At 39.3% G+C, this 12,992-nt stretch overlaps 1 protein-coding gene across 5 annotated transcripts in view; it reads right to left on the bottom strand.

Annotated features, from left to right (window-relative positions):
- SEMA5A (semaphorin 5A) overlaps positions 1-12,992 on the bottom strand; it is a 659,545-nt gene that overhangs the window by 250,691 nt on the left and 395,862 nt on the right. For all 5 annotated transcript variants that reach the window (XM_084619687.1, XM_084619686.1, XM_084619685.1 and 2 more), the window contains 2 exons: positions 6,436-6,534; positions 3,151-3,364 (listed from right to left, as the gene is read on the bottom strand). In XM_084619687.1, coding sequence (XP_084475813.1) covers positions 3,151-3,364; positions 6,436-6,534 — 313 coding nt within the window. The remainder of the gene's footprint in view (positions 1-3,150; positions 3,365-6,435; positions 6,535-12,992) is intronic.

Here is a 12,992-nt window from a genome sequence, read left to right as displayed (position 1 = left end):
TGTAACACCTTAGGTATGTAGATAAATACTGAGTAAATGAGAGTATCACACACACACAGAGGGCCTGTCTCTCCTCTCATGCCAATTTTGCACTGCTATAACTATGAATGTCAATGGAGTTGCTTTATTTACACTGATGTAAAATGAGATCAGAATCATACCATGCATATCTTTCACACTTTATATTCTGAAACCTGCTGACATTGAGGGCATATTGCAAAGCTCATTAATTTTCCCAGGCTTTCTCTAAAGGCTTGTCTGCTCTGGGAAAATTCATTGGGCTATATGTGCTAACACACATGGTAATACAAAATGTTCAACACATTTTATACAAGTGCTGTCATATTTAAAATCATGTCAACTAGTCATGGTTAACCCTAGGTTCCTGAACCTGTAAAAACTTATGCATGTGCTTAACTTTACACTTGAGAAAATTCGCAGGGGAACACACACATTTCGAGACTTAAACAAGTGCACCTGATTGCAGAATTGTGGTCAGTGTTGTGTTACTTGACACAAGTTATAACAAGATGCATCTTCCTAGCATAGACAAGCCCCAAGGAGGGTTTCGTAGATATTTGCAATTATATTACATTACAGGGGACTTTTTTTTTAGAAACACTTGAAACTTTTTTTTTAAAATAAATGAATAGATTGTGAAAGCCTCGTGAAAGCAACCATTTAACTGATTCTCCCAGCAGGAAGTCCTTATCAGCTGATTATCATTTGTGACAAAGTAAAATTTCCTAGGAAAGTGAATTTATTAGCTGCAGTAGTTGGCCATATTGTAGTCTAGTCTTCCTCTTTAAGCTATAAACAGCTTCAAATTTGTTAGTCTGTAGCTTAATGAGATTTTCCATCAATCCTGTTAAACTAACTCAATTAAGCAAACATAATTGAAAAACACACCCTTTTTGCTTGTCAAGACAAGGCCATACCAAGAGAGCCAGAAGCATTCAATTTATTCTAATTGTTTACTTTTTGCTTCTGCTTTTCCAACTATTCAAGAGAAGAACATCAAGACAGGCTACTACAGTTGGCAGACTGAGCATTCCTATGTAAGCACACCTGAGAAACACTACACAGTTTATCTCTATGTCTGCCAGTACAGACATGTATATGTTGTTTATGATCAAGTTTCTACATTTCTGCAAACTGCTGCTATATTTATGTTTCATCTCACAATAATTTAAACATTAAACACATACACAGAAGTATAGTGCTGTCAGAAAGTCTCTAGACTTAAAGGTCTTCTCTATATCTATTTTCATGTATTTGTAACTGCTGTAAACATTCACTCTAGACTAAAATTTGGCTTTCAAACTGTTGGACTGCTCACACAGTGGGAAGTTTGCCAGGTCTATGCATGAGAAATGGTTTAATGGTTCAAATAAGGTCTACTTGGCTGTTTCATATCTGCATAAGCACAGAAAATAGTTCTTAGGCATTTTCACCCTTCTCTGATTCCTTCTGTGTATTACTTGCTACAAGAGTAAAATTGTACGAGTCTTTGGTCAGTTCATTATAGATGCCTCTATGATAATTTAACAGATACATTTTTAAACTATTGTAAAAATCACACAGAGCAATGGAAAAACATTTAAGTATTTAATAACCAAAACAAATATTTACTGAAATATAATTTTTAGGCCAGTATGCTGAATGGCAGACCAAGACTCCGGTTATTTTCAGAACTAATCTTTGTAAAAAGCATCAGTACAGAGATGTTAAAAGTGGCATACAGAGACTCAGAGGCAGTAACAATACTTTTCATAAATATTTTCATCAAGCAAGTTTCATATAAATTTATTACAGAAAACATGCATACTTTGCTACTGCCTCATTTACCTGGTATACTGAGAATATCATACATCCAGTGCTCCTACATCTAGATTTCGAGACCAAAGTGGTTTGGATAAGCACCCAGAACTCATACATCATGACTTAAAGAGTGGAAAGTATGAAAAGTGAACCAACAGTTAAACAAAGCATTCTCCCATTTATATAATTTGTTCAGTTTTACTTTACAAGGATCAGTTAATTAAAAGAACAATGTCAACTCTTTAAAGTAAGAATTATTTCTACCCTGATGCACAATGTCCCTTTGGGGCTGAAATTTCAAAATATGGCATTTATATTTTCTCTTATACATCTTGCACATATAGGCCTTGAAGCTAATGGGACTACTCACATGCTTAAAGTTAATCATGTGCCTAAGTAGGCAGGCCATTTGTCTGGTTTTAAGTTGGACAGTTCTGCTTTTCTAAGGTTTGTCTCCTATCCAGTACTGAGACAAAAACCGGCCATGATTTTGTCCAGCTCCAGATGTGGAGGTGCCATTTTGAAGAGTGCATTGCCCTGCCCCTGCTGGTGCACTCTTCAAAAGGGCAGCTCCCATGTGGAGTGACGTCACACTGGTGTGGATGGAGTCACACAGGTGAGGGTAGGCCCATGCCATTCCCAGAAGTACTGGAATGTCCGATATTCTGGGGATGAATGAGTGGCCATCCTCTGCCTAAGTGTTTTGCTGGAATGGAAGCATAATCATTTGTGTGCATACTGATTGCATATCATAGAATCTCAGGGTTGGAAGGGACCTCAGGGAGTCATCTAGTCCAACACCCTGCTCAAAGAAGGACCAATTCCCAACTAAACCATCCCAGCCAGGGCTTTGTCAAGCCTGACCTTAAAAACCTCAAAGGAAGGAGATTCCACCACCTCCCTAGGTAACCCATTCCAGTGCTTCACCATCTTTCTAGTGAAAAAGTTTTTCCTAATATCCAACCTAAACCTCCCCCACTGCAACTTTAGACCATTACTCCCTGTTCTGTCAACCATTACTCCTTGTTCTGTCACTATATGCAAGTAGGTCACAAATATTGTACACACTGTTGTATGTGCATAAATCAGAGACAGGTTGACCCCTTTAAAATTATGACCCACAAAGTCCTGCATCAAGGTACAGTTATCTACATTATGTATGGACTTTGCTTTGTGTCACATTCCAAAGACTGGAAAGCTTTGAAACAATTTTTAAAGTAAAAAGCATTTCAAAACCATGCATACTCAAAGGACAGGCTTTGAAGAATGTAGATAAGGGGAAAATGGGGTACAACAAAAACAAAAGCACTGAGGCTTGTCAATACTTACCATTGAGCCACTTGGAATTGTATTGTGCAGTGCGGAGAGGAGGAAGAGCCCCCAGACTGCGATAAATGGCAGGATCCCTTCCTGGGAAATCCATGGCTGTAGCAGCATATAACTCCCCACTGGAAGTGAGAAGAGCTGTGGAATTGTGTTGGGGACTGTAAGGACAGCGAGCCATGCCACTGATCTGATCATGTATCTCTGTCAGGTTGCTTAACTGGAAAAGACAAAAAAAATTACATAAGCATTACAAGATGAGACAAACCACACCATCAGTGAAGAAAAATACCATAAGCTCAGAAAATGTCTCATGTTACCATAACACAGTGCCAAGCACACTTCTTTAACACCTTTTTTCCAGGCCCATGTTAGAAATATAATGCCCTTCTGGTCTTTTTATCTTCCAGATTCAAAGAAACACAGTGAGGAAAACATTTACATTAATTAATTAAGAATTATACTTAAACAAACAAAACAAAACACCAATAAAAGGTCACCATATTCCAGCCAGTGCTATTTTGATAGGTTTCAGAGTAGAAACCATGTTAGTCTGTATTCGCAAAAAGAAAAGGAGTACTTGTGGCACTTTAGAGACTAACAAATTTATTTGAGCATAAGCTTTCGTGAGCTACAGCTCACTTCATCGGATACATTTAGTGAGTGCAGTGAAGTGAGTTGTAGCTCACGAAAGCTTATGCTCAGATAAATTTGTTAGTCTCTAAGGTGCCACGTACTCCTTTTCTTTTTGCTATTTTGATGTTTATTCTAATTTTAATTAATCCTTGATGCATTCTCTCTCTATCTCTCCCTTTGATCTATCCTTAATCAATAATTTTCTTGTTGACATCTTTTAAATCCATAAATTGTGTCTGTGTTAAAAATAGCAGAATAACATTTCCAAAAATTTGGAGGTTTGTTGCTGACACCAATCAGAAATCAGCGTCATATATATTATCATCTTAGCTAAATCTATCTGTACATAGCTGCATCAGCCTTTCTTTACTTTTTTTGGCCCACAATGACATTCATTAGATATCCAAATTTTACACAATGGGATGCACACACCAAGTTTTTGTGACCCTCCATTTTATGTACTTAAATCCTGATTTATGCACGCAAAGGTGGATTTTGGACACCCTGTTAAACGTAATACATTTGAAATTTGGCCGTGTATCTCATCTCTTGTGTATTGCTATATTGTGAAATATATTGAGGCATAAAATTCCAAGAAAACATTCAACAAAATCACTTAAATAAAAAGGGGATGTCAGTTTCATGGTTTTATCATAACCACACTTTGAAATCATGCTAAAATCTCTTTTCTCTCTACGAAGATATTTAAATGTCTGTATCTTATCATATCTGTTTCGTAGGCACCCTTTACTAGAGGGGCCTCTGAACTTTATTTGGAGTGTTCCAGGGGAAAAACCTGTGTGCAGCAATCTAGCCTTAGAGAGAGAGAGAGAGAGAGAGAGAAAGAGAAAGAGAGACTTCCTCCGGCAGGGAGAGCAGGTGGTAGACTCCAGTTTGGGAAGAGGCGTGAGGTGGCTGCTGTGGAGCTCTGTCCATACCAGGAGCTGCTGCTGAGAGTCTGCAGGGGCTTTGATCAGAGGCTGTTGGTGGCTTCACTACAGCCAGGGCAGAGGCTGTTGCTGTGCCTAGAGCTGACTGAGCTGGGCCTGCAGTGAAAGACTGTGAGTAACCCCCACTGTTAATGGAGAAAGTACTTGCCCGGGAAGGGGCACTGCAGAGAGACTGAGTCTGAGGAGAGGCAGAGTGATCTTCCCATTGAACCAGGACCCAGAGCTACTGTCATTTGGTGGAGACAGCTCCAGCCTTCATTGGGGTTGTGCAGCTTGTTGCTGTGGCTGGTCTGATACACAGAACCCACAGAGCGCTGTCTTCAGCTTCAGATCTTCAGTGCGTCCACGCAAGTGTCTCGGACTCTGAAATCCAGAGGAGTGTACACTCCGGGGTGGGGTAAATGGTACTGTATACTATATTTGTTAATTGATTTTATTCAACTTCCCCCCCTGTGGATTTAAATCAGTAGTGACATTTAATCTTAGCCTGTTATACCCTGTTTCTTTAAGTTGTTAAGTAAATGAGTGTTAGCTCTAATTTAAGTATATTGGATGTATACTTAATATAATTTATAATTGGTATTTGAGTTAGACCCATGCCACGGGTTATTATTATTACTATTTGAAGGGGTTTATTCCTGGAGGTTCCCAAGGCACACCATTGAGTGTGTACAGGAGCCAGCCAGGTGGAGGCACCACCAATTTTAACTTCCTTTAGGAGTAAAGGGACCACAGCAGAGGGTGGATAGAGGATTCCCACTTATCCAACATCACCACTGGGATACTCAGAATCTCCTATAATGTCAACAACATCAGGCACACAGGTGAGTGTTGCCTGATCCCAAGTAACCCAGGGAAGAAAGGAGGGTTACATGTTTGTTCCCAAAACCCGAAGATGAATTTGGAAAGGTTCAGTACACATCACAGTCATGCTTGTGAACGTGTTCTGGAATACAAAAAACTGCATTTGCTCAGTATTTTCTTGCTGAAAAAAATTACTAAACCCTTTTGATCTTCTGCAAACATGGCAGTTACAACACCTTTTAAAAATTTATTTTATTTTTAAAGACATGCTGCATGTATCTGAAATTGTTCTGGCAAGTTTGAAAAGCATATGAAAAAAGCGAATAAAAGGTATTTAGATTTTAGGCCAAGGCCCTGAAGTCTAGTTTTTTAATTGACCAATCTTTATTTGATTTGCATATTGCAGTTACAGCTGTCTCATTTCTTGTAATTTTGAATGTATGCACATTTATTGCTTATATTTAATGTTGTTAGATTGACAACCCTATAGTGTGAACTACTCTGATTACGCACAGCGCAGGCAGCAGCAGCAGGGCAAATTTCCCTATGCAAATCTGCCTCATCCCTAACTTGAAAGGTACCTCTATACAGATAAGAGACGTTCGGCCTTGAAAGCTGATTCAGTCTCTTTCTGCCAACAAGAGGACTAAATAAAGTCAAATACGGTGGTGATTTTTGTGATGTGGAAGCTTGTTCACTGTGGAGATCTCAACATCTTACACAGGCAACTGATCAGAGAGATGATTACTTTCAGTTACTGACTAGTGCTGTATTTGAGCTAACAATCTAGAAGTGAAATATCCCATTACCAATCTGCACAGCCCCATAGCAGCGGTTTTGTTTCACAGTGGCAATAGTCATCATTTCTGTGAACATGTGGGATCAATTTGTTTACTCATACCGTCCGATTGGTGCAAACAGGAGTGAAAGCATTGGTTCCGCAGGTGAAGAGCCGGTCACCGCCAACGAGGAGCACACGGATATAGTTCTGGCATTCTTCCTGTGATGCAGAAAAGAAACAATGTATTCAGCAATGCCGCAAAGGAGAGGGAGGCCATTTAAAACTTGAACTATTCATCAGGGCTATGTCACTGTATGTGAAAACTCTGATAAGCAATGCTTGAACTTACCTGATAAGTGAGAAATCAATAAGTACTTAGATTGAATTCCTAACTATAGTATAAGAATCCATTCTGTCCTTAAGAAAAGCCCCTAATAGAGTCAAATAAACCTGTCCAGTACTGAATGCATCTGCCAAATTGATATTTTAAAAGTCCAGTTAAACTTTGTATGTGATATACACCACCCTGAATAAAAATATCGGTCCCAAAAGATCAAATGCTATATCTCACGACAGGCCAGGCCACAGGGTGAGGGTGGTCAGTGGGTCACTAGCTTGGGTTTGTTGAAGCTACCATAGATATACCTCATGAGCTAGATCTCCAGGTGAGGATTTGGCCCTATTACTTTAAAGCATGACATTAGAAGCATATTAAATTACTCACAGGACATACATTTCTCCAATCACTAAGGTTCCTCAAGATGGCCTCCAAAATTTCATCTCTTCAAATAACATGTAAACTCACCCTGGAGGAATTATGTTACTTTTTTTTTAACTCCATTACAGTGTGTGACATTTTTCTGATGATTAGACTCTGATATTGGAGAAATTAAGACACAACAAAAACTTTCATGGCTGGTTCAGGTATGTATCACCTGGCAGAAGGCTTTTTGTTGCAATACTAAAAATCTATTAGAATTGTAAATCAAGAAGATACAAATACTCCTGCTGCAGCTTAAATTCACTAAAACTCAAGCAAAAAAAAATAGCTTGTAAGAAAATAGTTTACAGACACCTCTGGCTTAAATGAATGGCTAAGCAGCTTTCCATTTTGCTTCTAATTCTCAAGGTCTTTGGGTAACGTTTTAAAGCACATTGGGACTTAGCGATGTAACTCCTGATATTAACTGAGGTCATGCAGCTAAATCCACACCCTTTGAAAAGGTACCTTGTTATCCTGCAGAAAGCACCATTTTCTGGGCTTCCGCTACAGTGACATCAAATGCAGTTGTGCATATGTTTTGAAAACAGGTCGCTATCTGGACCCACTGGAGTATACTATAGAATTTGTGGCACTGCCTTGCATTGTGTGTATGGTTGCACATCCAACAGTCATGGTTTTGAATTCAAAAAGGGACAAATTAAGACATATGGTGTCTGAGCTACACTGAGAGGTAAGGAAGGATTTCATGAGTGGTGATGGCTGGAGGCAATGGGCCAAATTCAGGCCTGACATAAGACCCTGCAATTGCAGTGACTTTACCAGGGCTATGTTTTGCTTATTAAGCAGGCAAAAGCCAGGAAGCCATATTACCATGAAGTGAGCTGCAGGCAGAATGCTCACCATTGACCTTTACTACATCTATAAAAGTGTAACACATTTTCCGCAGTGCAGTCCCCCTGCCCCCAATACGTGCTTGCACACAGGATGGAAAGTGTCCCATTGATTTCAATGAGAGCAGGTGGAGGCCATTAGAGCTCAGTGGCAAAGTGCACTTCAGAGGTCTGATGAAGTGAGCTGTAGCTCACGAAAGCTTATGCCCAAATAAATTGGTTAGTCTCTAAGGTGCCACAAGTACTCCTTTTCTTTTTGCGAATACAGATTAACACGGCTGTTACTCTGAAACCTGTCAGAGGTCACCATAACAGCCCGCACCATGGAATCCTGCCCTTACAGGATTACAAAAGAAGAGGCACTGGCCAGCGTCCCATGTCCCCTCACCTTGTTGGTGAGGGCACTATTTATTTGGCTCAAATCATGAAAATGAGCCTTTGTAAATTGAAGAGACTCTAAACAGATTAAAAAACAAAAGGAACAGAACTATTTAGACCCATGACACAAAGAGTTTTAAGCAAAGAGTTTTAAGCGTATTCCTTTAGGACTCTTTTCTTCAACACCAAGTACAAAAAAAACCACAAAAACCCAGTGCATGAGTCTCTCAGGTAACCTACTATTCAATTAAAATTAAATTTTTAAAATCCTCTAATTCTTAAATTTAAGGTTTTCTAACACTTTCAGATTCAGACAGGGGAGGTCGCATGGTACTCATGAGGAAGATGGTTGTCTAGTCCCAGACCACCTCACTCACCACATATCAATTCTTCTCTAATAATTACTTTCCTAGCAAATTGGCAATACATTTCTGCCATAAAATTTTACATTGATCCTCTGGATAAACTTCAAACTGTTGAATATGGATTCCAATGAAAAAATGAGGGGCAACAAAAGACCCAAGCCTGAATCACCTAAGCAGATGAACGGGGGAGATCCTCAAGGCCATAGCAGAACCTAGCCTAGGACATTGTGACACTGAAAGATTTCCTCACAGACTGACTGGATTTCGATCTCAAAACATATTCATGGCCTCTCTAAAGATGTATGTGATGTAAAATCCCCAATTGCTCACTTGGAAAATCAGCTACAAAAGATTGCCTTTGAAAGCAGTGAAATTAAAGTAGAAACTGCCCCCTTAAAGCTTAGACTAGACAAACTGGAAGAAAAACAGGATGACTTAGAAAACAGATCTTAGAGAAACAATCTTCACCACTTGGGCACTGCTGAGGGTCTGGAGGGGATGGATAGTATCACCTTTCTTCAGAAACTTCTCCCTGACATACTTAAATTGGACCCTCAGCCACCCCCATTTGATATTGAAAGGGCTCATTGAATGCCTGGTACTAGAAGACAGGTGTCTGATAAGCCCAGACCCATCATCTTCAAGCTGCTGAAGTTCAATGATAAAGTAATGTTAAAGAATGCTGCCATAAAAGGGGAAACCCTTATGTACAGAGGTCACAAAATTTCTTTTTCCTGAGTTAGCCAAGCTTATCAAAAAGAGGACTGCACTCAATGGCATAAGTAAATCCTGAGGGAGAGCAACATCAGCTATAGCATCAAGTACCCATCCACCTTCACTATGGCTTTAACAGGCTCCACAAGATTTTGCAAAACCCCCTCTGAAGCTTGGCAGACACTTCAAAGATTGAGACCAAATTTGACCAAAAATAGCATAATGTTTTTATCACCATAAAAGGCATACTTGTTTTCCTATGTATTCTTGTAGATATGGTAATCTTCAATTACACCATCTTCCCACTCCTAGCAGATAACCAGCAAGACTGAACTTTGTAACTGAGCAATCACAACTGTATAGCACTGCAATGCATAGAGTAATAATTTAACCCTAAACTGGGGTTTATAGCACCATCTACTGACTAAAGTATTATTTCCACTACTCATAATATAGGGAGGGGAGGAGCAGTTGGAACTGAAGCCTTCAGGGATCTGAACATGCCCCCACTGGCTTGTTTTAAATCTGTTAATTTTTTTTGTTTGTTTTCCATGACAAATATATTTTGGAAGACATATGATATTTAACTATAGATCTTTTTCTATACCTGACTCTTAGAGGGTCAACTGAAGATATACATTAACTCAAAACTAACTAGTATCTAATATGTATAAATACAGACCATATCCTAGAGATGTGGTTTTACAATAGCACAGAGAAATAGCTATCTTTAGAATAAGGTTATATGTCTTAATACATCATTTAAAGCTTCACCATGAATTTTCATAGAGTGTAGACCTGGAATGTGAGGGGACTTAAAAAACCTTCCAAAAGAATTAAAATCCTGACACACCTCAGATCAAGTAGCTTTATTGCAGGAAACTCCTCTAGCAGAAATAAATGCCGATCAAATCAAGAAGATGTGGGTAGGTGCTGAGTATCATTAATTATTGAATTCTAAGAACAGAGGCACATCCACTTTAATTCATAAAAGTATAACTTTTCAATATATACAGTCCCAAAGGAAGATACATTCTTCTTGAAGGCTGTTTCAACTCAAAAAAGTTAATTTTTGGAATCATTTACATTCCAAGTGGAGGTAATTCTGAATTTTTCAAATATATTGCAGACATCCTTTCTAATAAAAGAGACATTCCTGTAATACTGGGAGGCAATTGGAATACTACATTAGATAGATATCTGCACAGCTCTCAAAGCCCAATAAGCTAACCTTTATTGTTGATGTATGAAGCTGATACAAACAATATATGGAGACTGACACACCCCAAGGAACAAGACTATACATATTTCTCTTCCGTACATTCACCTTAGTCTAGAATTGACTTTTTTCTTGCGTCTTCAGAACTGATTCCAGCATGGCTAGAAGTAGCTACTGATAATATATTAATTTCAGATCATGCTCCAATTATACTTACCATAGACGCTGGTTACACATAATTAAAATCTTCTAGGTGTAAGCTGAACACTCTGCTACTAAAAGATGCAAAGTTTTGCTCTACAGTTGATTCAGTGATCTCTAACTTCATAGAAGAAAATAAGCACTCAGGTATCTCAAATACCATCTTTTGGGAACCTCTGAAAGCTATTGTGAGGGGAGAATGCATGAAGCATGCTTCCCAAAAGAAGAGTGAAAAAATCAAGTTACTAGGCTCTCTGGACAAGGAAATAGATGAGTTGCAGAGAATGCACAAGAATGCCCAAAAGAATGAAAACCTCTTATGTTCTCTAATCAATGCCAAATAAATAAAACAAATGCTTATCCAGCCAAGTAAAATTTGAATCCCACAGGATCAAACAAAGATATGAATGGGGAGAAAAAGTAGGTAAACTACTTGCCAGAAGACTTAAGATGGAACTAGGCAACAGTAATATCTCTTCCTTATTCTCCATCCTTGACCCAAAAGATATAGTACATTTAAACAATTCTATCAAGCTTTATATAAATCAATCAATTTGACTCTGATAAGTTTTATCATTTCATTGAAGGCCTGCCTTTTAATACCTGAACTTCAGAACAAGTGTTGTTTATGAACAAAGCTAACACAAGAGATCAAACAGACTATAAAAAAATATGAATTCCGGCAAGACCCCGGGGATGGATGGCTTTCTGGCAAATTTCTACAACAAATTTTGTAATCGGCTATCTTCTATTCTTTCAAAGGTCTTCAATGAAACATTCCAAAATGGAACCGTATCTTGTGACATGAGAACTGATTTTATTACTTTACTATTAAAGAAGAACAAAGGTGGTTGCAACTGTGATGACTTCCACCTCATATCTGTATTGAACACAGATTGCAAAATAATTGCAAACATTTTAGTGACACCACTGAACACCATCATCCCATTAATCATACACATAGATCAGGCTGGTTTCATTAAAAGAAAATTGGGGGCTGATAATACAAGAAAAAAAAATCCGTCACTTGATCCAGCAAGCTCAGATGTCAGATATTGCCTCTACAGACTTACTTCTAATGCAGAGAAAGCCTTTGATAAGTTGAATGGATTTATCTAATGGCTGTCCTAAAAAACCCTTTGGATTTGGACAAATATTCCTCAATTGGGTCAGTGTATTATACAGCTCTTCTCTCACTTCACTATCAACCAATGAAATTATTTCTCCCACATTTCAACTAGAAAGAGGGACATGACAGGGATGTCCCCTCTTTGTCCCTCCTTTTGTCCCTCTTGAACCACTGGCAATGTACATACGTCAACACTCAGGCATTGAAGGGTGTGACTATAAACAGAAAAGAATACAAAATCAGTTTGTATGCTGATGACTTTTTTGTACTATTGAAGAATCCACACTCATCAATCCTATCATTGTTGAATATAGTTAAGGCTACGTTTTAGTCATGGCTATTTTTGGTAAAAGTCATGGACAGGTCATGGGCAGTAAACAAAAATTCACAGCCCGTGACCTGTGCATGACTTGTACTATATATCCCTGACTAAATCTTGGGTGCTAAGGGCGGTGGCGCATGGCTCGGGACCCCCCACGGGTGCTGGGGAAGGGGGGGGGGGCTGGGTGACAGTGCAGAGCCCGGAACCCCTGCCGCTACTGGGGAGGCAGGGCCAGGCAGCGGCGCGTGGCCTGGGACCCCTGCCAGTGCTGCTCGGGGGCAGGGGAGGTGGTGGCCCGGGATCCCTGCTGCTGCGGGGAAGGGAAGTACGGTGGCCTGAGACTGGCCCAACAGCAACTGGTGAGGTTGGCCCAGGGGCCAGAGCCAGCTGCACCAGCTGCTGCAGAAGTCATGGAGGTCCCAGAAAGTCATAAAATCCGTGACTTCCGTGACAGACTTGCAGCCTTAAATATAGTTGATGTTCTTGGAAAGATCTCTTGTTTTCGCATTGACTGGAATAAATCACAGGCAATGGATATATACAAAAAGACCACATTCTTCTCAGTTTCAGCATTTTCCATTTTAAATATGCAAGGAAATAATGTATGTGCGTATTAAAATTTGTCCTAATAGTCCCAATTTTTTTCTATAAATATGGGCTATACATTTAAAGAAATTTCCATGGATACAGCGAACTGGCATCTCCTCCGTCTATCCTTACTAGGGAGATGAGAAA

Source organism: Lepidochelys olivacea (assembly GCF_965140295.1).
Source record: "Lepidochelys olivacea isolate rLepOli2 genome assembly, chromosome: 2".
NCBI lineage: Eukaryota > Metazoa > Chordata > Testudines > Cheloniidae > Lepidochelys > Lepidochelys olivacea.
Note: the sequence above shows the minus strand (reverse complement) of the source record. Positions and strands in the feature narration are given on the sequence as shown.